The sequence below is a fragment of the Mauremys mutica genome, chromosome 11 (assembly GCF_020497125.1).
Source record: "Mauremys mutica isolate MM-2020 ecotype Southern chromosome 11, ASM2049712v1, whole genome shotgun sequence".
Taxonomy (NCBI): Eukaryota; Metazoa; Chordata; order Testudines; family Geoemydidae; genus Mauremys; species Mauremys mutica.
Genome location: NC_059082.1, coordinates 3,015,642 through 3,036,702, shown reverse-complemented (window position 1 = coordinate 3,036,702; position 21,061 = coordinate 3,015,642). Strand labels below are relative to the sequence as shown.

Here is a 21,061-nt window from a genome sequence, read left to right as displayed (position 1 = left end):
GGAGGAAATCCCATCCCCAAATCTATTGGATTACAGCACGCAGCCAGCTTCAAGGCCTGGCTACAGTGTTCTCATGACTTATGTTTGGAATTGAAAACATTTTAGAAACGTCTGTCACAGGAAAAGTAAAAAGTAAAATGCTGGCAGAGGTACTTTGGAGTCTCATGTAGCAGCTCTAACGTATTCTGCTGCTGGTTTGTCTTTCACAGCTGACTTCAGCAGCCATTTACATATCGTAACACTGAACCGTCACACCCATTGCCCACCAGTCACCTTGGGAGGAGGAACACGTGCCACATGCTCTAAACTGCTCCTCTACAGTGGCAACAGGGGATACAACCCTACGCACTGTAGGAGCTGGCCCAGGGGATTGGTCCTCTGATCTCTGCTTCCTCACTTTCCCTTCAAGTCCAGCTACCCAGCCCCTGTGCTCACAACCGGAGACAGAACAGCAGCGCACATTCGTCTGGCGGTCGTTGAGCCAAAGTTCTTCAACCTCAGTGCAGACTCCCATTGACTTCAAGGGGCTCTGGATCAGGCCCGAGCTTAGCAGCAGCCGCCCAGCCTGTGACCATGGTGAGCAGGAAACTGAGATACTGACCTTGGGTTTCATCCCTCCACTGGCCGACGTAGAGGCTCACCGCCCGTAAGAACAACAATGACCCTTTTGTTTGTTTGTTTTTATTAACAACTCAGTGCAGGTTTTCAGAGAGCAAATGGTTTATAGACACTTGGTTTTCAGTTGAGCTTCATTACATTTAATTTTTATTCTTTCTTTACTTTTTTTTTTTACAAAAACAGTTGTAGTTATTAACAGCTGTACATATTCTGCTACATACTTTGGTGTAAAGTTGAGACAGTGACTTAGTAACCCTCCGCCTACTTAGTTAAACCCAGTTGATCTTTTTTTTATTATTATTTAAAAAGCACCAACTTGCAAACAACCATTTTGGGACATTAGCTTGTGGTGTTATTAAAGTGGGAATTTTCACTCAAAGTTCAAAACCCTCTAACCCTTTCCAACTCATTCCAAGCTGGTTGTAAAGTGTGGCTTGTACACCGAAAAGTGACTCTACATATGGCACTCTCTGGCTCTGTGTTCATTGACTCTCAATGGATTAATTCACATGGGGGTCTGAGAGTCAAGCTGGGTTCATTAGCACTCTCACATTATCACCAGTAATAATGATCCTGCAACTGGAACTTACTAAAATCATTCCGCAGATGATGAGCAGGCCATAAAAAAAAAATCTGTCTCCTTCTGCTATCGCACTGCGGAACAATACAGTGAACAGAAAAGAGTAAAAATGTGTAGTCACTAAAAATAAGCAGATCTGACTCTCTTATGCATAGAAAGCAGATCCACTGAACGTGGTGCCATCTTTACATAGTCATTTTTCTGAACATAACTGCACTTCAAAAAACCCACTCTCTCTTTTAAAAGACGCTTTTTTACTTAAGAGCTTTTTGTGACAGTGCATAACAAATCAAAATTCACACTTTTTGCATGACAGGCAAGTTTCTTGGAATCAGAGGTGCATCACCACTAAAGTCTCATGGGGTGCATACTTTTTGCCTTTGAAATTTCCCTTGTTTTTGTTCTGGCGGGAAAAGTCCAATCTTAAAATCTGAGACTTTAGGGAAAAAATTCCTTTAGGGAAAACTTTACTTTCACCCCCAAATCTATGTTCTCCCCCACCCCAAACCAATAGCTACTGCTGGAGGGTACTGCTGACGACTTGCAATTCAGACGTGATGCTGAATGGATGTCCAAGAACAGAAAGTTAAAGAACATCTCCAACTTCATTGTCCGTTTCTTCTTTTGTACTATCGCTTTCAAACAGGTAGTTTTCACTGTAACCCTAATTATTTTTGACCAGATTAAAATCAAAAATTAAAAAATAATCCATAAAAATGTAGTATAAAAATTCTCTTCCATATGCTACAATACAGGGTGAGCACTTCTGCTACACAAATACTTTTATTTCCCGTTTATTTATTTAACCTTTTAGTACAAAATGTTGACACACTGGCCTGTGTGGGGATGGGTTTTGCTCCGTTGGAACCAATATACCAAAAGTGACGAAGACCATAAAGCCACAGACCCCTACCAGAGACAGCCCCTCGCCCCCACCTCACACAAACCCTACTTGTTAGTAAACTTTTTTTAAAAAAAGAATTGTATTTTAAAGGTTATCAATTCTAATTCTTTACTTTCATTTGAATACAAAACACATAAGTTGCTATTATCTTTCGTGGCTCCCTGAGCTGAATTTTACTATGCTTTCTTTGAAATTATTCCTCATCATTTATGTCCGAAGATCAAGAAGGGCTTGAGCAGAAGTTTTAGAACATGGACTTCCTGTTTTCTTCAAACATACGAGCACAAAAATCCATAGAAAAATTTGATTGTTTTGCCGATGTCACATCAGTAGCTGAAGATCTGACCAATTTAACTTCAGTCCATACAGTGTTCAAACATTTGACTAACACACCGAACAATTCACATGTACGACAGTAGGAACAACTTTCACCAGTGGACATCTCTGCTCAATCTGGTTACAAGCTGCAGGTCAAAGTAGTATCTCAAATAGATACCGGGGGGGGAATTGCCACCACCAAACCCATCAGTGGAATACAATTACAGCAGACAAAAAAAATAAAAAATAAAAAAATACACAACTAGTGTACCAGGAGGATTAACCTCACCCTTCCAATTCTATTTACTAGTCCGTTATTTACATTTTTCACAAGTCTTATATAGAGCGCAAAAAAAAAAAAAAAAATCACAATAAAAAATAAGTCCTTTATAGTGCCACCAAAGCGCAGACAAAAGAACAACAACAAACCCCCTAAAACCAAATCAAAACCTGTTTAGGGCTTCAATGTGTGTCGTATTCGCAGACCTCCAAATAAATCCAGATATGCCACGGCTTAAAATAAAAATTGCTGAAACGCATCAGTCCATGTACATTACTCTGAGTCCATGAAGATCCATATTACACAGCCTCTCAATGCATGGCTGCTCTCCTTTCGTTTTCCTACATCCTTCAGAATTTTGCCATTGTCTTGTCAGACTCGAGCCTAATATTCAGAGTTGACAGCCCTGTTAAAATCCTTGTTTAATAGATGACCTCATAGACTGTGGCCTTCTTGTCACCAGAGCCTGTAACAATGTATTTGTCATCTGCTGAAATGTCACAACTTAAGACAGAGGAGGATTCTTTCGACTGTAAAAGGGAAAAAAACAGAAATCAGTTCAGATTCTAGAACTTCCACTTCCAACTGCGTTTGACTAAGGAGAAAAGCTTCTTTGTGCTGAGACAGTTACTGTTATTTACATGCAAAACAGTGATAAATTTTAAAGTTTCAGATGCACCAAAATACACTTTTCTGTCAAGTTCCTTTCAGCCATATTCACTTATATTTACTATCAGTCATTTTAACCAGTGGGTTCTCACATGTTTTCTGTGAGACACTGACACGACAGCTTGCAGACATCCCTGGCCTCACTGCAGAAGAGCGAGATGTTACATCTGCCCCGTTCCTGAGGTAGGTGAGCCCAGTTTTTAGTTTCTGTACCTTCCACACTGCACAGACCATGGTGTTAGCCCCGTGCTTGGAGACCAGAGGTCACTCTCAAACCCGGCTCGCTGCAGGGCAGCATTTAACCTTGCTCTGCAGCTGTAATGGCTCTCCCCATTGCACAGCTGGTACAAGATGGACAGACGTCCGAAAGGTCCAAGCAAGGGCGCCCTCTTACCTGGAATATGCTTGCTCCATATGGCGTTCTCCAGGCGTTGAGAAGATTATCTTTTCCTGTACTCACAAACCATTTACCTAAACACACAAAGCATGGCGTCAGTTCTCCCATACCAGTGCAGGTCAGACACAAAATCTGCAACTTATATTGTGTAGGTTAGTTTCACAATGGGAACATTATTCCAATGGTGGGGCTTTTCTGAGCCAAGCCTCTGTCAGCTCTCAAGCAGGAGATTATTAGTTACTGTGAAATCAATGCATGCACGGTAGGGAAGGTCACACACTGCCCCTCTCCATTTCTGAGCTGAGCACACATATACTAACAATTCCTACCAATGAAAAGATCTGGCAGAACCCTGGCAAGTGACACTACGTTTCCTTGTATTTGCTATCTACATATGTACCAGTGTGGGATTATTGAACAGAAAAGGCCATTTTATTATCGTTAGTATCTTTTAATCAACCGCTTTGATAAAATGACTACCACCATTTGCTGGCCATGTCACTTCAGAAGGCAACTGGCTTGTCTTTGAGGATAGCAGCAAACTGGGATAGCTTAAAATGTGACATTTTTAGTAAGACAATACACCACTCCTAAGCCTTGGCTTTCAATCAGTGCTTTTTCCCTCTGCTTTGGTTAGCGAGTTAATGTGTGGGCAGGACTTTGATTAACAGAGTTTTCAGTGATATTGCTTAGCACATCACACACACCTTCAGTCCGATTGAGCAGGGAGGTTGTTTTACAACTAGAACCTACAATTTAACCATCCTCCTTACAAATCCTATTGGAAGTCATTTACACATGGACCAAATAGACCCAATCTCTTATGGAACTGCTCAGGATGGTGGTTCAGAGAGGTCCCAATTCAGCAGGGACTTACCCACATGCCCATCTTTGAACACACCAGCAGCCCTGAGGTAACTTACCACAGTAGGCAAATTTCAGTGAAAGGACGCAGCTCTCATGCAGGTGAAGCTGGTATTTATCCGGTTTGGTGTGGTGCAACACTTCAACGTTGCTGCTCTCCATGCCCACGGCAAGCCACTCACCGGTGGGGCAGTAACCCAGCGAGAAGATCTAAAGGGATATTCAAACAAAACAGTCTTAGAACCGTCGCTCGTCTCCTCACCGGCCAACCTTCCGCAACCCACCTTGCTACAGACATGGTACCGGACTCACAGGCTGTGCTGGAGACCACCAGGGTGTTCATTTCCCCAGAGAGTAGCCCTGGTATGCTCAGATGCATGGCACGCTTCTCCGCCCGGCCCATGTAGCAGGCCGCAACCATGCTGGGGTCACTGTCTCAACAAGGAAGTAGTTGAGGCAGCTACTCTGGTGCCAGTTGTGATGTGGGCATCCATCAGCTAGAGCCCAAACTCGCACCATCAACTGTCCCACAGCAGCCACGTGGCAACCATTGTTAGTCATCACAGACCTCACCCAGATTTAAACACGCAATCTCGAGGCGAAGATTTCTGTAGCTGGAACTACCTAGTCCCCTGAGAATGCCTCTCCTTGGTTGCTGAAGTGTGAGTCTTTTCCTCCTGACTGAGTACTGCCCTGGATACGACTAGTCCTAACCTAACAAGAACAGAAATAACTGCACACTTCGGGGCTGGCAGAAACACGAGCCCAGTTCCATATAATGAATCTCCCCCACCCCAGAAGAGTACACATTTCCATCGCCACCCACAGCTACACATTCTTTGAGCCCTGGTGACAGAGAGTCCAGGAGCAGTAATTGCTGAGGAAAACTGTTTACATAACGTATGAATTGATCTACTTAAATGAAAGGGGAAAAAAAATCAATGGAGAATTATCTAGGAAACCGCAGGCCCTTTCTCCCAGACCTCTATGCACACTCAGAATCTTAGTAACCAGGAACTAAACACTGATTATCCTGTTTTTCCTAACTTAAGCTTCAGTGCAATTAAATACAAGACTAAGCTTCTGCAACTGCTGGATTTTCCATGGCTTCTGCAGCCAGGCGTTACTGACTCCAGCTCTGTTGAAAGCAGAGGATCAATACAAAAGGCACATCATGAAACAGGAACTTTTTATTTAAACACACACAGATTTGTTCAGAGAGATTCTGGTACCTCATTGATGGAGCTGGAGTGGGTCAGGAGCACCGTTTCCCTAGAATGGCAGAAAATTCCCTGCTCTTCATTTATAGTCTTGTGCTATTCCAAGTTCCAGTAGAACTGAATAAAAATTAGGGCCCCTATACTCTCCTATACTAGGAGGCACACATGCCCTGGGTTGATATTAACTGTGTCTCCTTGCTACCACAACTGACAGCAAGATCGACGATTCAACACAAAAGTGGTTTGCTGAGTTTGGAAGGAGTCTGCTTCAATCACCTAAACTACTGACATTTCTAGTCCAACAAAACCAGGACCCACATGAACAAGCGACAAGGGATTTTCTTCTTTTGAATCTAGCACTGTAGCCTCAAATGCAACCGACTCCAGGGACAGGTTTCCAGCCAGAGCATTTATGGAGGTGGACAGAATGCGTCTTTCCAGCATTTCCCAGCGTCGGAAACCTCTGCCTGGAAAGCAGCAAGATTAACTGGGCTCTACGCCCTGCCTGGTCCTGGGCTGGAAGCCACAGCACCACTGACTGCATGGCACCAGGCTGGCCAGATTCCCAATGCCAAGCGTTAATACAGTGGGAACTCCTGACAGGTAGAGCCTGGGGCTTAGCAGCTGAGACACTCTCTCCTTCAGCAGAGCCCTCAGACATGCATTGTTTCTATTCCCTTCTCAGGCACTTACTTGTAAGTTTAACTAGCGATATGGGGTCTGTGGGAACTGATGTGCAGTGACAATGGCCGCCCCGCCTCAGGTATTTGGAGTAAGCTTCAGACTACTGGGCGTTCAGTTAAATAGAAACTGGAAATCCCACAGGAAGTTGGGAATTCGTATCACTTACAGCAGCAGCAGACCTGGTTAATCCAGCAGGGGTTTGCTCACCATTAAGACAACAGCATTTACCAACAGTAAGATCTGAGGTACCAGTTTACCCCTAAAGAGGTAACCCAATGAAATTAACAGGCAGCATGTTTAAAGCAAACAAAAGGAAGTGCTTCTTCACGCAAGGCACAGTCAACCTGTGGAACTCCTTGCCAGGGGAGTGGCCAAGGCCAAAGGTGTGTGAAGGCCAAAAGTATAACAGGGTTAGAAAAGAATGAGATAAGTTCCTGGAGGACAGGTCCATCAATGGCTATTAGCCAGGATGGGCAGGGACACAACTCCATGCAATAGGTGTCCCTAAACCTCGGACTGCTAGAAGCTGGGACTGGACAGCAGGGAATGGATCACCCAATAAATTGCCTGGTTCTGTTCATTCCCCCAAAGCATCTGGCACCCGACATTGTCATAGACAGGGTGCCGTGCTAGATGGACCACTGGTCTGACCCAGTGTGACCAGTCTCATGTTCTTCACTATGGCAATTGTGCGGCACTTGTTGACAAATGCTGGCTTCTTAACGGCAACCACTGCTCATGTCATTGATTTATTGACAAAGGAACGACCATGGTGTTTGATTTAGACATCGCTAGTTTGTACACTAACAAGGAAAAGCATCATTCCCCTCCCACCCACAGCCCACTAGGGACACAAACCTTTAAGTATCAGAGGGGTAGCCGTGTTAGTCTGGTTCTGTAGAAGCAGCAAAGAATCCTGTGGCACCTTATAGACTAACAGACGTTTTGCAGCATGAGCTTTCGTGGGTGAATACCCACTTCTTCAGATGCCTGCCCCGCTGCCCCACCTTTGTAAGACACTCGAGGTGCCAGAGCTGTGGCACCCTCCCGTTTAGATTGATAAGAATATTAAGATGCACCCTGCCAGTTGCCATGGAGACCCTTGAATGACATTTCAACACAGAAGAGAATCCGCCACAAACCCCAGCCAAATACTGGTGATACCAGATAACCTTAAACCCACTGGTTAGAGCATAGCCCACCCTGCTCCGGTATCAGTGCCGAAGGAAAGAAACCCCTCATTCATCAGAAGCCACAACAAGATGAAATTCGCAATAGCCCGGTATCAGGCAGTCTTCCCTCCTCTAGAGGCCAAGAGAAACCCAGGGCTTACCTGGGAAGTGAAGTCGTGCTGCTGGAGCTGTCTTCCTTCCCTAAGGTCCCAGGAACGCACTGTGTTGTCCAGACCACCTGTCCATAACTTTGTACCATCATGCGAGATATCTATGCAGCTTGCGCCATCTGTGTGGCCTTGGAATTGCCTGAGAAGCAAAAATCCAACACACAAGAGGAAGGGCTTTAGAAAACTCAACCAAACACAGTTGTGTCTCTCTCAACGCTTGTGTTGCTTTGCGTTACATTCAGGGATCAACAACAACCCATTAGTATCTGTACAGTCACTCCAAAGCCGAGACAGTTGCTGATAAGGAAGCTGGATGCTATGTTTATAGCAAAGAGAATTGTGCGTGTGAGACGATACAATCTAACAAATGAAGCTGCACAAATTCCAGTCTGTTCTACAGGCCACGTACTGGCAGGGACTTAACTGGGAAACGAAGTAGTCATGCTTTCCCGAGCTCTTCCCACAAAACAACCTCTCCCATCTCTCAGAGCTAATGTTTCAGGCTCGGACACCTCCACCGGTTTGCACTCAGTTCCCATTTTCAAGGGTTCGTAGCAGCTAGAAACTCACTTTCCTTTTTCAGTGAAAGCTGAGACTTGAGAACAAGAAGGAAGCTTGAGAGAGATGCCAGCGGACACTGGCCCAGTTTGAGCTCTGATCACTATTGACATATTGCCCCCATAACCTAAACTAACACTATTTCCTTTCACGTACTGCCAGACTTTCTGCCATCTGTCGTCTTGAACAACTCAAGAATGTCCAAAAATTAATGTTTCGGAATGAAAAGCACAGAATTCCAAACACCAACCTCACAGTTTCACACTGGCGTCTTGGCAACATCCATTTCTAAAGACTCACCTAACCAGCGTTTGGTTGTGGAGATCCCACACAGCAATATTGCCGTCGCTGCAACAGGAGAAGCAGACTTTTGCATCAGGGCTGATTGCCAGAGCGTAGCATGCTGGGGCAGAGGAGGTCAATTCAGCCTTGATCCTTGGCGTCGGGGACGCCAGGTCCCAGATCGTAAGCGTACTCGCTTCCCCTCCCACAATCAGGGTGCGGCCATCGGGGAGGAGTTTGCAGGAACGGATGTAGTTGTCTCTGTTCTGCAGGAATAAGCGACGGTGCTAAGGTTACTGGGAGGTTCTCGTCCAACACGTCTTGTAACAGGCATAGGGGAAAAGTGAGTGACATTCTTTCTGCATGGTCAGCATGAGCAAGCTCATGATGGTTCCGAAGCTAGTCAGGACGGATCAGGTTAGCAAGAGCACACACACGGCAAAGCATCAGTAGACACGCACACCCATGGACATATTCCGTCTGCAACTTACCAAGCAATCCAGCTGCGAAATGGGACTCTTACTGCCTGGCTGGCTGATATCCCAGATCTTCACACATCCCTTTCCTCCGGTGTACACGTGTCTGGTTGGATTGCTAATGGTCACAGCACATACCACCTCCCCGTGACTCAGCGTGTTGATCTGCCGAGCGTGCCTTGGGATGCCGGGGCCAGCAAGGGCATCATGGGGGAATGGGACCGGCTGCATCTGCCCATCAGCACTTACGTGAAACGAGTAGGCTCTGTAGGGGGAGGATGAAGGCGGGGTGGGGGAGAGAGGTTTGCACACATGGCAAAGAGGTACAGAACCCGCAGTCATCATGTAGTTGCTTGACTGCTCTGACGTCTGGGCTGTGCACCACACGGCAGGACAGACAGCAAGGTCAGACTCCCTTTCCCAGGGAGCACGTCCGTCAGTCCCTGACTTCCGCGGAGACTTTGAGGGCATTAAGGGAGGCCAGAGTAGACAATCACAATGGTCCCTTCTGGCCTGGGAATCTATGATGGCCCCTGCAGCTCTGAAAACGTCCACTTGGGTGCCCTGTGCGCCCAGTGACGTGATTGCCTGCAAACCCGGGGACAAGGCATCGAGCACTTTGGAAGAAGCCACGTATCTTTCACACCAAGGCTGGGCAGCATACACCTGCCTGTGCCGATTCTGACCAGGGAGAGGAGGGGAGACAATGGGCACATACAGGAGTAAAGCAGCAGGAAAGTGGTGGCGAGGGGAGGGAGCAAACGCCCCGTGTCCCCTAACCACAACACAGCATAGGAACAGCAAGGGGGGCTTACGGCTTCCCGCCGGGTATGGACGCAAGGCTTGTGGGGAGACCGGGGCCTCTCATGGGCGGATGCGGGTCAAAGCCGACCTGTAAAACAGACAGAAACGGCCTCAGATGCTGGCTACTGAATGAAACGTCCCCGCTTCTTACACACACACACCAGCAGTGATACTGAGCCAACTCCCATGTGGCACTGGAGTGTGTGGAAGGGAACAGAGGGGTTGGGGCTTTCCCCGGCTTTTTGCATTTCACATCACTCCTCATGCCCTTAGGACAGCTGATTAATAATAATTCCATACTGATTTCCTCCCCCAGAAATGGGAAGCTACTGCCAGGATTACCCAGGGTCTGGGGATCTGCAGGACTAGAGTGGAAATCCAGTGGGAACAGCTGCTCCACAATGTCCTGCTGCTTCCAGAAGGCAAGGGACCCCAGGGCCAAAGCCAAGGTCCTTTCTCCATGTTCTCATCAGCCCCTACTCAGGCAAGCTCCCAACAAGCCTACAGGAGAGCACGGCTCCGGACTGGTTATAACTGGGCAGAGACCCCTAGGATCTGGCCCCACAAAAACAGACCCTCCTAGCATTGTTCGAAACTTCGGCACCTGATCGCAAGCAGATGATGCTGAGATCAAGACATGCTCGGATTTACACGCCCCTGCAAACAGCTGTCGGGGCTGGTCCCCAGGGGCGCGGTGCCCTGGCGGGTCCCACTAACTCCAGTTCAGACGGAGGCTGCTCTCCCGGCGCCCGCAGACCCCCGGACAGCACATTTAGTCCCAGCGTTGAGGTTTGCTGGGTTTACATTGCAGGCGTTGGCACTGAAGCCAGGCTGTTCTCCAAAAGCCCATTAGAGGAGCAGAACCAAAGACAGCTGTTTGAAAGCATCTGGCTTCATAGCGGTGACTCACTCCACCATCTCCTCCGCCGCCCTCCCCTCTCTCTCTAGTTGTATGACGCTGAGCACACCCCAACAGCTGATGGGTGCACTCTAGATTGCCTGAGCTGGGAAGGCAGCCGCTAGGGAACACACCCCCCCCCACCCCGACGCCCCCCGCCCCGGCGCGACCAAAGAAGGAGCTAAAAGTTCTACGTACAGCTCCAAAGCTCACCATTGGCGATCGGCCATAGGCGGCGGCAGCGGCGGCACTCATCTGGGGCGGGATATTGTGGAGCCCTGCATAGGCCCCCGGGCTCGTCAGAGAGCCGTTCATTTCATGGTGTCCCATCATGGCGAAGGGAGCCGCATAGGGGCCAGTGATGGAGATGGGGGTCCTCAGGGCAGACGCTGGAGAGGAGGAAATTGGCGATCACTAGATTCACCTACCAGGCACCTGGGAAAGTTGTAGCCTGCTAAACTACATCCGCAACACCCGAGTCCTTGGGGCATCCACCCACCCGTGCTCCTGTCTCCCAGGAAACGGGCAGGGACGGGGCGGCTCTATTGGGATGAACATTAAGTCACAAACTAGCAGCGTGTGCTGGGTGAAGAGCTGGGGAGCTCCACCTGCCAGATGAGCAAAGCCCAGGAAGGGCACTGCCATGCTTGGCTCCAACCTCCCCAGCACGTTTCGGTGACGTGGCAGCACAACGCCGTCGTTTTGACGCCACGGCAACGGAGACTGCAATACGACTCTGCAGCGGCTGACTCAGCATCGCTGCCATAAACCATCGAACCCTCTGGCATTTAGCGTCTAGGAGACCCCAGTCAGAGTCAGGGCCGCACTGCGCTAGCAATCACAGAGCAAATCCTGGCCTCTCCCCCAAAGAGCCGACCACTCTAGGAGCACATACCCAATGGGTCCATGCCTGCTGGTTTGCCCGGCACAGACCGAAGGCCTGGAGTGGTACTGGTCCCAGGAGTCGGGGCTTCGTTCCTCGGCGTAGGAGTGTTCGACTTGAGCCCAGGCGTGGATGATTTGTCGTTCTGGCCAGAAAGAAGAAAACCCAAGAAGGGATGTGGCTTAGTGAGTAGCACGAAGAGACCCCTCTCCTTCCCCTGCTGCCCTGTCTCCAGGCCCCGGCAGTGCTGAGGAGCTACTCACGGAAAGGTGCGTGCCTGGCTCGAGCTCACTGACTGGAGGCGAAATCCAGTGAGGACAAGGCAGCATCTTGTCATCACTGAGTTCACAGGGTCAAGCGAAAGGCCGGTCTCCCAGGACGACGACACGCTGCCTTGTCCTCACTGGGGTTTGGCCCCAAGCCAGCGAGCGCGAGCTAAGAACGCACTTTTCCCTTGGGAAGACGTGGCCGAGAGGTTTAGACCCCACATGACCAGCCTCCTTCCAAAGGCAGGGACAGCCCCAGCCCTCCCCGCAGCGCCTGGCTGCCGCGTGCTGGGCGCCAATCCACCTACATGGCCCAGGTCTTTAGTCTTCGAGGACGGCGTACTGCTGGACGAGGCGACGGAGGCAGGGCTGTTCGGAGCATCTTTCTTCAGCCCTCGGGTTTTGTCTATCCCGTTCTCAGGCGGCGAGTGGGCTGGGCTGACACGGGGGGTAGCCGGATCCTAAAGACAGGACGGCATTTAGCACCTGCCCAGTGGCAGAGGAGGGGGAAAGCTTTCAAGTACCCGCTTGCCACGGTTTTCAAAGCGCAGGAGGGCCCTGGCCACGCTGACCACGCAATTCTTCGTTCCGCATGCTGTCGTCGCATTCAGATACAGCGGGAAGGGCCCGAGTTTAAGGTAGCCCAAAGAGAGAGCGTTTAAACTAAAGGGGGAAAATGGACTGGCTACGGGAGGGGACACGGCTCCTTTCACTTCTGGGCTTTAGTTCAAAGCCAATATCAAAGCAGTGGCCCATGTGAAAAGAGCTAGTGCAGGAGGGGCCTCAACACAAGGCGTAGCGACTGGGCGTCTGCACACAGACCCATTGACACGTCTGACTGATCAGCGCCTCGCCGTGGCTGAGCCAGGACAGGCCTGGGAACAGGGCAGCCTTCTCCAGCTCAGGACTGGGCCTGCCCCCGCCACAGCTATCCTTGGCCTGTGGGGACACAGAGTCTCAATATGGCCACTCTTGGAAAGAAAAAGGCAAGGTCAGGCCTCCTGACACCAGACCGTGCTTTGTGATGGAGATTTAGGGCCTGCATACCAAGTCTGGTGCCTCAATCCAAATCCTGCCCCCCTCCCACCCACCCCCGAAGTCAGCTTTAAACCCGAGTGAAAGCAAAACGACACCCACACTCACCTCATTGGAGACATCGACCACCAGGTCATCGCTCTTGTCTCCGTCGCTGTCCTGAAACACACAGCAAGTCACGCTACTGCGAGAGGAGCCGACTCCGCCAACCCAGAAGTCAGGGGTAGCATTTTCAAAAGCACCCATGGGATTCTGGAGCCTAGAGCTCTTTCAAAGTCAACTGGACTTCGGTGCTTTTGAGAACTGTAGCCAAGAAGGCTATAAAGAAGCCCCTAACAGAAGGAGCTCTCTTATCCCACACTACGAGATCGTTTCCTCCATGTTACACCATCTGGCTGGAACACCTCGTTTTCAGACACACACAAGCATTAAGTGAATACCAAGAAAGCTCTTGTGACTTACATAGCGGCTCATGCTGTCCTTCTCCTCTGCTTTCCGCTTTTTGGCGTCGATGCTGTAGTCTGTAGAACTCCTGTGTTTCTCACTAGCTCTCAGGCTGTCCGATGGTGAGACAGAATTATTCTGGAATCACAGAAAAAAATCCAGGAAGGTGTTCAGCTCCACATTAAATGGGTCAACACAGTCTGAAGTGATTTCCGAAGCGGCAGCTTTTAAAACACAGCTAAAACTTTCTCTGAACAGGGATGAGTCTTAAATGCAGACCCTTGACCTTCTCCAAAAAACAAACAAACAAACAAAAATGTTATTTTCATGTTGTTCTGAGAGTCCTGCAAAATGCAAGCAACTGAACTATGATGGGAGCCATAAGAGAGCTCAGGGCACCAGTTTTATAAACAACCAACATCCTTCTGTGTGCTTGTAAAGAAATCTATTGAATGCCTAATTAGTGGTGTCATGCCCTCCATGGCCAGGGACCTGCCTCAGGCCATACTGCACCAACCGAGGGGCTTGCTCCTGCTCCAGCCTCCCCCCCCCCCCCAGGTCAGAAGAGGTGGGCACTACAGCTTTCTCCACTTGGGAACCCACTCTGGCTCTGACACTATGCAGACTTTGGCAGGAGAGCAGCCCAGCTAGCCCTGACCATCCACCACTACTGAGCTCCACACACACACACATACGCACACACAGAAAGACAACGAAGCCTGAAGCTGCACCACGACAGGACTGTAGGGTAGGACTATGGACAGCTGTCTTGAACTTTTCAATGACCAGGGCCCCGATCCTGCAAACAGCTCCATGTGGTCAGACCCTGAACCTGCATGGAGCCCCTTGGACATGAGCAGGGCTTTGTGAGGGGCATGAGGGTCGGTCAGTGCAGAGCAGCCCACAGCTTTGTGGCATAGCTTGCTGAGTTTTGAGAGCATTTAAAATTGTTCATGAGAGGGAGAGACAATCGTATTTCTCCAAGGCAGCTCCTGCAGTTGATTGCAGGTGGTGATAAGTAAAATAAATACACATTTGGGAAAAAAAAAAGAAAGCTCACCAAAACTAGCCAGTACTTGGGAACTCACTTCCTCTAAAATGCAAGTACATGAATAACTTTCCTCTGGCTAGTAGCCCCACTGAAGTCCTCACTCGATTATATGCCCTAGTAAGGTTACTGACGTGATAAAGGGTTTGCAGTGTCCTACTGATGAAGTTCTACATTCTGGGTGAAAGCCTGGTTCCCATTACATCAGTGGCAGAATTCTCATAGACTTCAATGGAGCCAGGATTTCATCTCCTGGGTTTATTATAAGGCAAACTGCAAAAGAGTCAACACGCTGCACTGGACCTGTTTTACATCACTTGTAACTGGACCACGCTGGGAACCGATCTCTGCCAAGCCACAAGACACGCAGAAAAGATTTTTAAAATAAACATTGACATGATGTCAATATGTTCACGTAGTCAGGTTGGTGGGCTTTTTGCTTTGTTTGTCCTCTAAGCAACAGCATCCGACCTCAGAAAACATCATTCAGTACGTCTGCTCCTCCAGCAAGGCCTCTTGCATGCCAAGTGTTAGCTAAGAACAAAAATGGCAGAATGAAGCCGCCTTCGGAGAGCAGAATTTAGTATGGAAAAAAAACGGCTACTTGGCCTTAACTACAGCAGTGTCAACTGGGGATGTTCTCATAGAGACGCAATTCAATTAGTTTCTACAAGCTGCAGCAGAAATTACCATCATTTCATTTCTTATAGGAGTGCCTGCCACCCCATGCTACATAGAAATGTTTTTAAGCTCCTCTGCTTCCTTTTCTTTGGTGTCTGAAAAGGAGAACTAAAGCAGTTCATGTTTCTCCTCAGTACCCAATAAGCAGCTTTGGATAACACCAGGGCCTTTCTTCTCAGGCAGTCATGCTGAAAAAGCTCGCAGCTACCAGAGAATCATGTCAAGCATTTAGAGGCATCGATCCATTCAGCTGTTTCTTGGCGCACTGCCAAGAAACTAAGTATTTTTTATTGCTCAGGCTAGGAAATATGAATGAATCTAGCTTTGCTTATAGCTCATATTAAACCCCCAACGGGAACATTTTCCCAATTCCAAAGAAAAAGGAGCCCAAACATTTTTATCTTTCGTACAAACCCTCCCTGACCGCTCCCTACAACCTTAACAAGCAACTTAATGATGGCCAATCCCTCCCTTCAGCCCCCCTTAAACGGCACTTTTATTTCCATCTGCATTTGACTCTCAAAAGGCCCATTTGTGGTCTCTGCACTGTGAAAGTCGGCTATGCACGGATGACAGGGAAATCAGTGCAAAGTGAAGACTCAACTGTTTTTTGTCCTGCCAGCTTTTCTTTTAAACAGAAAGCACTGTGTACCTTGGGATAAGGCCCAAAGCAAGGGGGCAGGGGACAGAATTAAAGAGGACTGAGGAGGAGGGGATGAGGGTGGACTGTTCTTCAACAAAAAAAATATTAAAGAAAAAATAAGTGAGGCAGCAGGTTTGTGTTGGTTTTGCATGGGCAGAAACTCTCTCTGGAATCATCCTCCTCTTTTTCTTGCCAAACACCAGAGTGTTTTCTAAGATGTAACCAAGTCAAAACAAGAATTAAACAAAAAGCTGCTAGAGGCAACAATTGCCCACAACCATTGCTATTTAGATGGTTAGTTAACTGCTTGACCTTCCAAGTCCTACTTAACACAATGTAATAGCCAAAGCCATCCCAACAGATTAGATGACCCAAGATAATAGAACAGTGATCAGGAATAAAATAGCTTTCCTAATCACTGAAGCAGTTTTATCCCTACAGACTTGACTGCACTCATTCACAAAGCTTAGTCAATTGAAACAGAATCTTAAAGCTGTGCAGCAATCAAAAAGATTTAAACCAAATCTCATAACGGGCACACAGAAAGTGTACCGGCCAGACAATGTGCATTGGCTGAATGTTTACTTCAGCAGAACTGAAGCGGAACATAGTCAGAGTCAAACAAAAAATTCTATTTTAGTTAGCACCACCCATATGATTTTTTTTTTTTGCGTGTGTGGGTCCAACAGAGATCACTCGAGAGTCTAAACCCGGAAGTCTGCTTTTAAAAACAATAGATAAATTAAAAGCACAGCGATCAAAAACCAAGATAAAAAAAGAAAAAAAAAAACAAAGAAAAAGAACATAACAGAACTTACTGCATTTGAGTCTCGCTCTGTTAGGAATGAGGCCCGTGTCAGAGGTAAGGTCCCAGCCAAGATAAAGAGAAGACAGAAAAATAAAACAAGTTCAAATAAGTCTTAACAGAAAATAAACCTCGCAGTTCCTCATCACGTAGTGACTTCTGGCTTAATTCAATTAAAGCATTTCTGGCTCTTTTCATTTTAAATTACTGTCCCCTGTCCAATCACACACATCCAATATGCCCTCCCCCCTTTTTTTTGTCTAAGTGAATTATATGGCAAAATAAACAGTGTCTAAAGGGAAATGCATTGAAATACAAAGAGAAATGGCAGGAACTAAACTATTTACACACATTAAGTCATAAATCCAGGAGGAGAAGATACTGAACATCCAGACTCATCCTCTTTGTAGAATTACAAAGATAAGTGCTGCCACTTTAAAGGGATGTGGTCAGAGGTTTAGTCATTAATTTATACATAAATAGGCCCATTCTCCCCTTAGATCGCCAGACAATTTAAACTCATGTAGAAAAAATGAATGTAATTTGATAACTTTCAAGAATTTTTTCCTGAAGCTTTCACGGGGAAATAATATCCACGACAATGAAACCTCCTAGGTTAGAAGAAGCACAAGGTAACTCTCTAAAAGCTGATAGAAATAGGGGGAAGAGACCCGAGATCTTGATATATTAATAGAGAGCAGAGACACGTGGAACTCCTCCAGCACTGTACTAGTTTGTAATTGACTTGATGCCACCATTTTTTGTTCTACAAAGATTCTCTTATTATCTCTAGTGATTAAAAAAATGACTTTGGCAGGGAGCATTGTTTATTTCCAGACGAGTGCAAGTTTCCAAGCAGATTTCTTGCAATTAGAGAGAGACTGTGTGGTTTCATATGACTCATTAAGCCCTGGCAGCCATTTTTAAGCAAGAACTCTTGCTGTGTCCATATCCAGATATAAACCTTGTTGGAAGGTGTTCTTACTGCCACCTCAGTGACCCTGTAAGGCTCTCCTAAGGAGGACACCTGCAAAGCATCTGAGTGTGTACAGTGCAGCTGTTTCAGATCCTCAAATAGAGAACACAATTAGGGCTAGATCCCACAAATGGAGTGAGAGGCTCTGATTTTAGGAAAGGGATCAACTAAGCCTCCAATAACAGGCCTGCATATAAGCTTATGGACACAAAATAGACTATCAGCAGGGGCGAATCAGGCAGCATACGGTCAAATTGCTACAAAAGCTTGTCATCAAACCATGCTCACTATTACCCATGGGCAAAGAAAACGGCTGAGGACCCAAAAAAATTAAACTTTTCTTTTTATTAATTGGAAATAAATTGCTCCAAACATGAACTCAGGATTTGGCTAGCATGTGTTGTCATTAACTGGTGAACCGCAGAGAATGTTCTAAACCAGCCAGCCAGGCTGCCTTGGGAGCTCACACTTCAAACTGGAAATACCCAGACTCCCTGAAAACACTAGCCCCCCCAGAGTCAACCTGACAGTGGCTTAGCACAGGGGTAGGCAATAGGCAGCGCGTGGGCCAAACCCAGGTCGCCAGACGCTTTTGAACAAAACCCAAAATCTTTTTATTTACTTTTTTTTTTTTCCTTTTTTTTAAATGTTCTCTGGAGTCTGGACCTGGACAAAACTAATTAGCCCACCCCGGCTTAACGCCTTTGGGACGAGACCTCAGGAACAGAGTCTCCTGCTCTGCACAGAGGACCAAGCCTGTGGCCCTTTATGTAACAATTGGGGTAGCCCTGATGTCCCAGCCAAAAATTTCTGGGGCTGGCTTGGCTTATCCCCAAGGGGTATTAGTCACCCTATAAAACTTACCCTCACTTTTATTTTCCAGCGTAAAGGCATACAGTCAGCATACAAATCAAAGACTGACTTTTCCAACCGGTTGTTACTCCACTACGAAACTTCGGGGTGTATGATGCCAGAGCTACCATGAAGCTATACTAACTCTGAGTTAGTACCTTTTTAATATAACTGCAGTACTATAGTTTCTTTTCCCATTATCCTTTGGGAGACAAAAAATAACACCATCTTTGCAGTGTTTGTTTTTTTGTTTGTTTTTAAAACACACACATATGGGATGTAGCAAACTCCCTATGGGGCAAATGGAAGCGCTGACATCTGTAGCACGATGCATTGTGGGTGCCAGTCTATTTTTAATTGGCATTAAACTTCTCCACCCAACCCACTCACTAGCGCCTGCTGCGGAACTCTGGGGAGCAGACACTCTCTGCAATTCACCCTTAGTCTGCACATGCTGCCAATCCAGTTCCGTATCAGAAACGTTCAATGGTTGGAAAAACGAATTAGTGCATCCCAGGGCACATTCTCCTCCAACATATGCAGCCTCGCTCAGTTCTATTTTTTCTGCTCAGATCCATTATAGACAATTGGGCCCAACCCTGGGGGAAAAGGACCAGAGACCACATGGAAGGAGCTTTGCTCCACACAAGCACATCACAGGGTTAATGAACAAACCCTCAGCCCCTACCACCTAGGGTGCCTAGATAGCCAGGCCAGAGCTGGCACTATAAGGCACAGGTGGAACAGAAGAGATGGTCCACTGCTCCCACTACGCAGGGGGATCCCATCAGTGCAAAGACCAACCGGCTGCACCTCAGAAGCCAAACAAGCCCCCTCGGGTGGGAAGCTGTGGAGATCTCTGGAGGGTGCCGTGAGATGAGCAAGTCTCCGTGCTAAGGGGCTCTGGCCGCTGCTGCTTCGGCACCTCCTGCAGGAGCAGAGGGTGCCCCAGGTTTGGTCCCTGGTTGTCAAAGGAGTCAAAGAAGCCCATCAGTGCTTTCGCCATAGTGTTGTCCGGCAGAGGCAAAGGAGTGTTTCTGAAGAGCCCCGAGGGGCAAAGATGAAGAGAGAGGGAGACGAGAATATGCATCTTTAAGGCCTTTTGTTCTCACCTCGGTGATCCAGGTCGTGATGGTTTTTCTCATCTTTAACGGTCAAGTGGGCTTGGCTCCCAAGGGCTCCGAGAGCCAGCAGTCCTGAGCTACTCCCCGTGACAGGAGGGATTCCTGGCGGCTGAAGGCCTGAAGGGTGAGGAGGCAGCTGTACCGGGGGGCCGTGAGCAGCATGGGAGAGGTGTTGGGCCTGGAGCTGCTGCTGCTGCAATAAAACCAGCGGTAAGCAATTGATGGGAAATGGCATGTCATGCAGATATTAAATGGTCATGTGACACTGGGAGGAGTCACTGGAAGGGGCGGAGCCTGCTTCATGCATTCAGAGCATTATTGGAGGGGGAATATTAAACTGGCTTAAACACCATATTCCTCTGTCTGCAAGGAGAATCCACGTTAGGAAGAGTCAGACTGAAGGGAGGGAGGCACAGACACAGGGCAGAGCTTATAACTGCAGCCCTCTGAGCCAGGGATAAATAGCGCAGGTGTTTGAAAGACACCGTCACTTGGGGGCTCCATTTCATTCCTGGCAATCCACTGAGAGAACCTGGCATTTCCGAGATGTAAGCAGAACAAAGGCGGGGAGGGGAAATTACACCCAGCACATCAACTCTGAGGCTTGTTTTTGCCAGATGTTAAAACTGATGCGATCTGGGAAGAAAGGAAAAGCATCCAGCTGTCCTTTCCCGCTGCCTCAGAAGGCAGTTCCTGCTTGTTTGCTGGGGAGTAATTTTAAGGCATTTGGCAGTAAAAAGAAAAACAGGCTGTAAAGTCTTTTTGCACTTGTACGGGAGTATTCTAGCCAGTACATCGATACTCAGACTGAGGGGCATGACCGGGACCCACAAGGGGCTCTTTAACGTGTCCCCTGCAGCTATGTTGTGTCATCTGCTACAAAACACCATGTGATTTAAATATTAACCAATCCGGATGCTTTTGTTTTAATTATTTCTATGTCTGTCATACAGTTTAAATAGGACTAGATAGTTCTATAGCAAATGAAACAACGAATTCCCATGACTGTGGCTCTTTTGGGTAATGCTGATCACTAATTTGGTTCCTGAAACCCTGAGGTCTGTGTATCGCTGAGCTAGCCCAAGCGCCAAGACTTCCCCATGGAACAGAACCACTGTTATGAGCTTTGCATATAGCAAGGAAGAGCCACCGTTCCCCCACACACCCCCCGAAAGTCCCCCACAAAACAGCGACATTTCTAGTGTCCAAATTCATTGCAAATCTACCCATTCCCTAAAACAAACAGGCCAATTCAGCCCTGGCTAAGTGCTGTCTCCACCACGGCAGCACATGGGGAAGCTGGCTTGGGGGTGGGTTACGGATCTGGTTTTTGCTAACTCTGTTTAGCGACAGAAAGGAGAACATACTACTTCTTACTGGAAGTGTCACACCCCCGGGGGTAACTCCTGG

The 21,061-nt window shown here is 47.7% G+C and overlaps 1 protein-coding gene across 9 annotated transcripts in view; it reads right to left on the bottom strand.

Annotated features, from left to right (window-relative positions):
• Positions 1-665: 665 nt before the first annotated feature.
• TLE3 (TLE family member 3, transcriptional corepressor) overlaps positions 666-21,061 on the bottom strand; it is a 46,955-nt gene continuing 26,559 nt past the window's right edge. For 2 of the 9 annotated variants that reach the window (XM_044979294.1, XM_044979297.1), the window contains exons 7-20: positions 19,640-19,841; positions 16,713-16,729; positions 13,541-13,660; positions 13,187-13,237; positions 12,352-12,504; positions 11,790-11,922; positions 11,093-11,283; positions 10,008-10,084; positions 9,208-9,457; positions 8,735-8,982; positions 7,868-8,015; positions 4,690-4,840; positions 3,764-3,840; positions 666-3,230 (exon numbers count right to left, since the gene is read on the bottom strand). In XM_044979294.1, coding sequence (XP_044835229.1) covers positions 3,123-3,230; positions 3,764-3,840; positions 4,690-4,840; positions 7,868-8,015; positions 8,735-8,982; positions 9,208-9,457; positions 10,008-10,084; positions 11,093-11,283; positions 11,790-11,922; positions 12,352-12,504; positions 13,187-13,237; positions 13,541-13,660; positions 16,713-16,729; positions 19,640-19,841 — 1,926 coding nt within the window. In that variant the 3' untranslated portion in view covers positions 666-3,122. Of the gene's footprint in view, positions 3,231-3,763; positions 3,841-4,689; positions 4,841-7,867; positions 8,016-8,734; positions 8,983-9,207; positions 9,458-10,007; positions 10,085-11,092; positions 11,284-11,789; positions 11,923-12,351; positions 12,505-13,186; positions 13,238-13,540; positions 13,661-16,712; positions 16,730-19,639; positions 19,845-21,061 lie in introns of all 9 variants that reach the window. The other 7 variants (XM_044979296.1, XM_044979293.1, XM_044979295.1 and 4 more) reach the window with 4 other exon arrangements.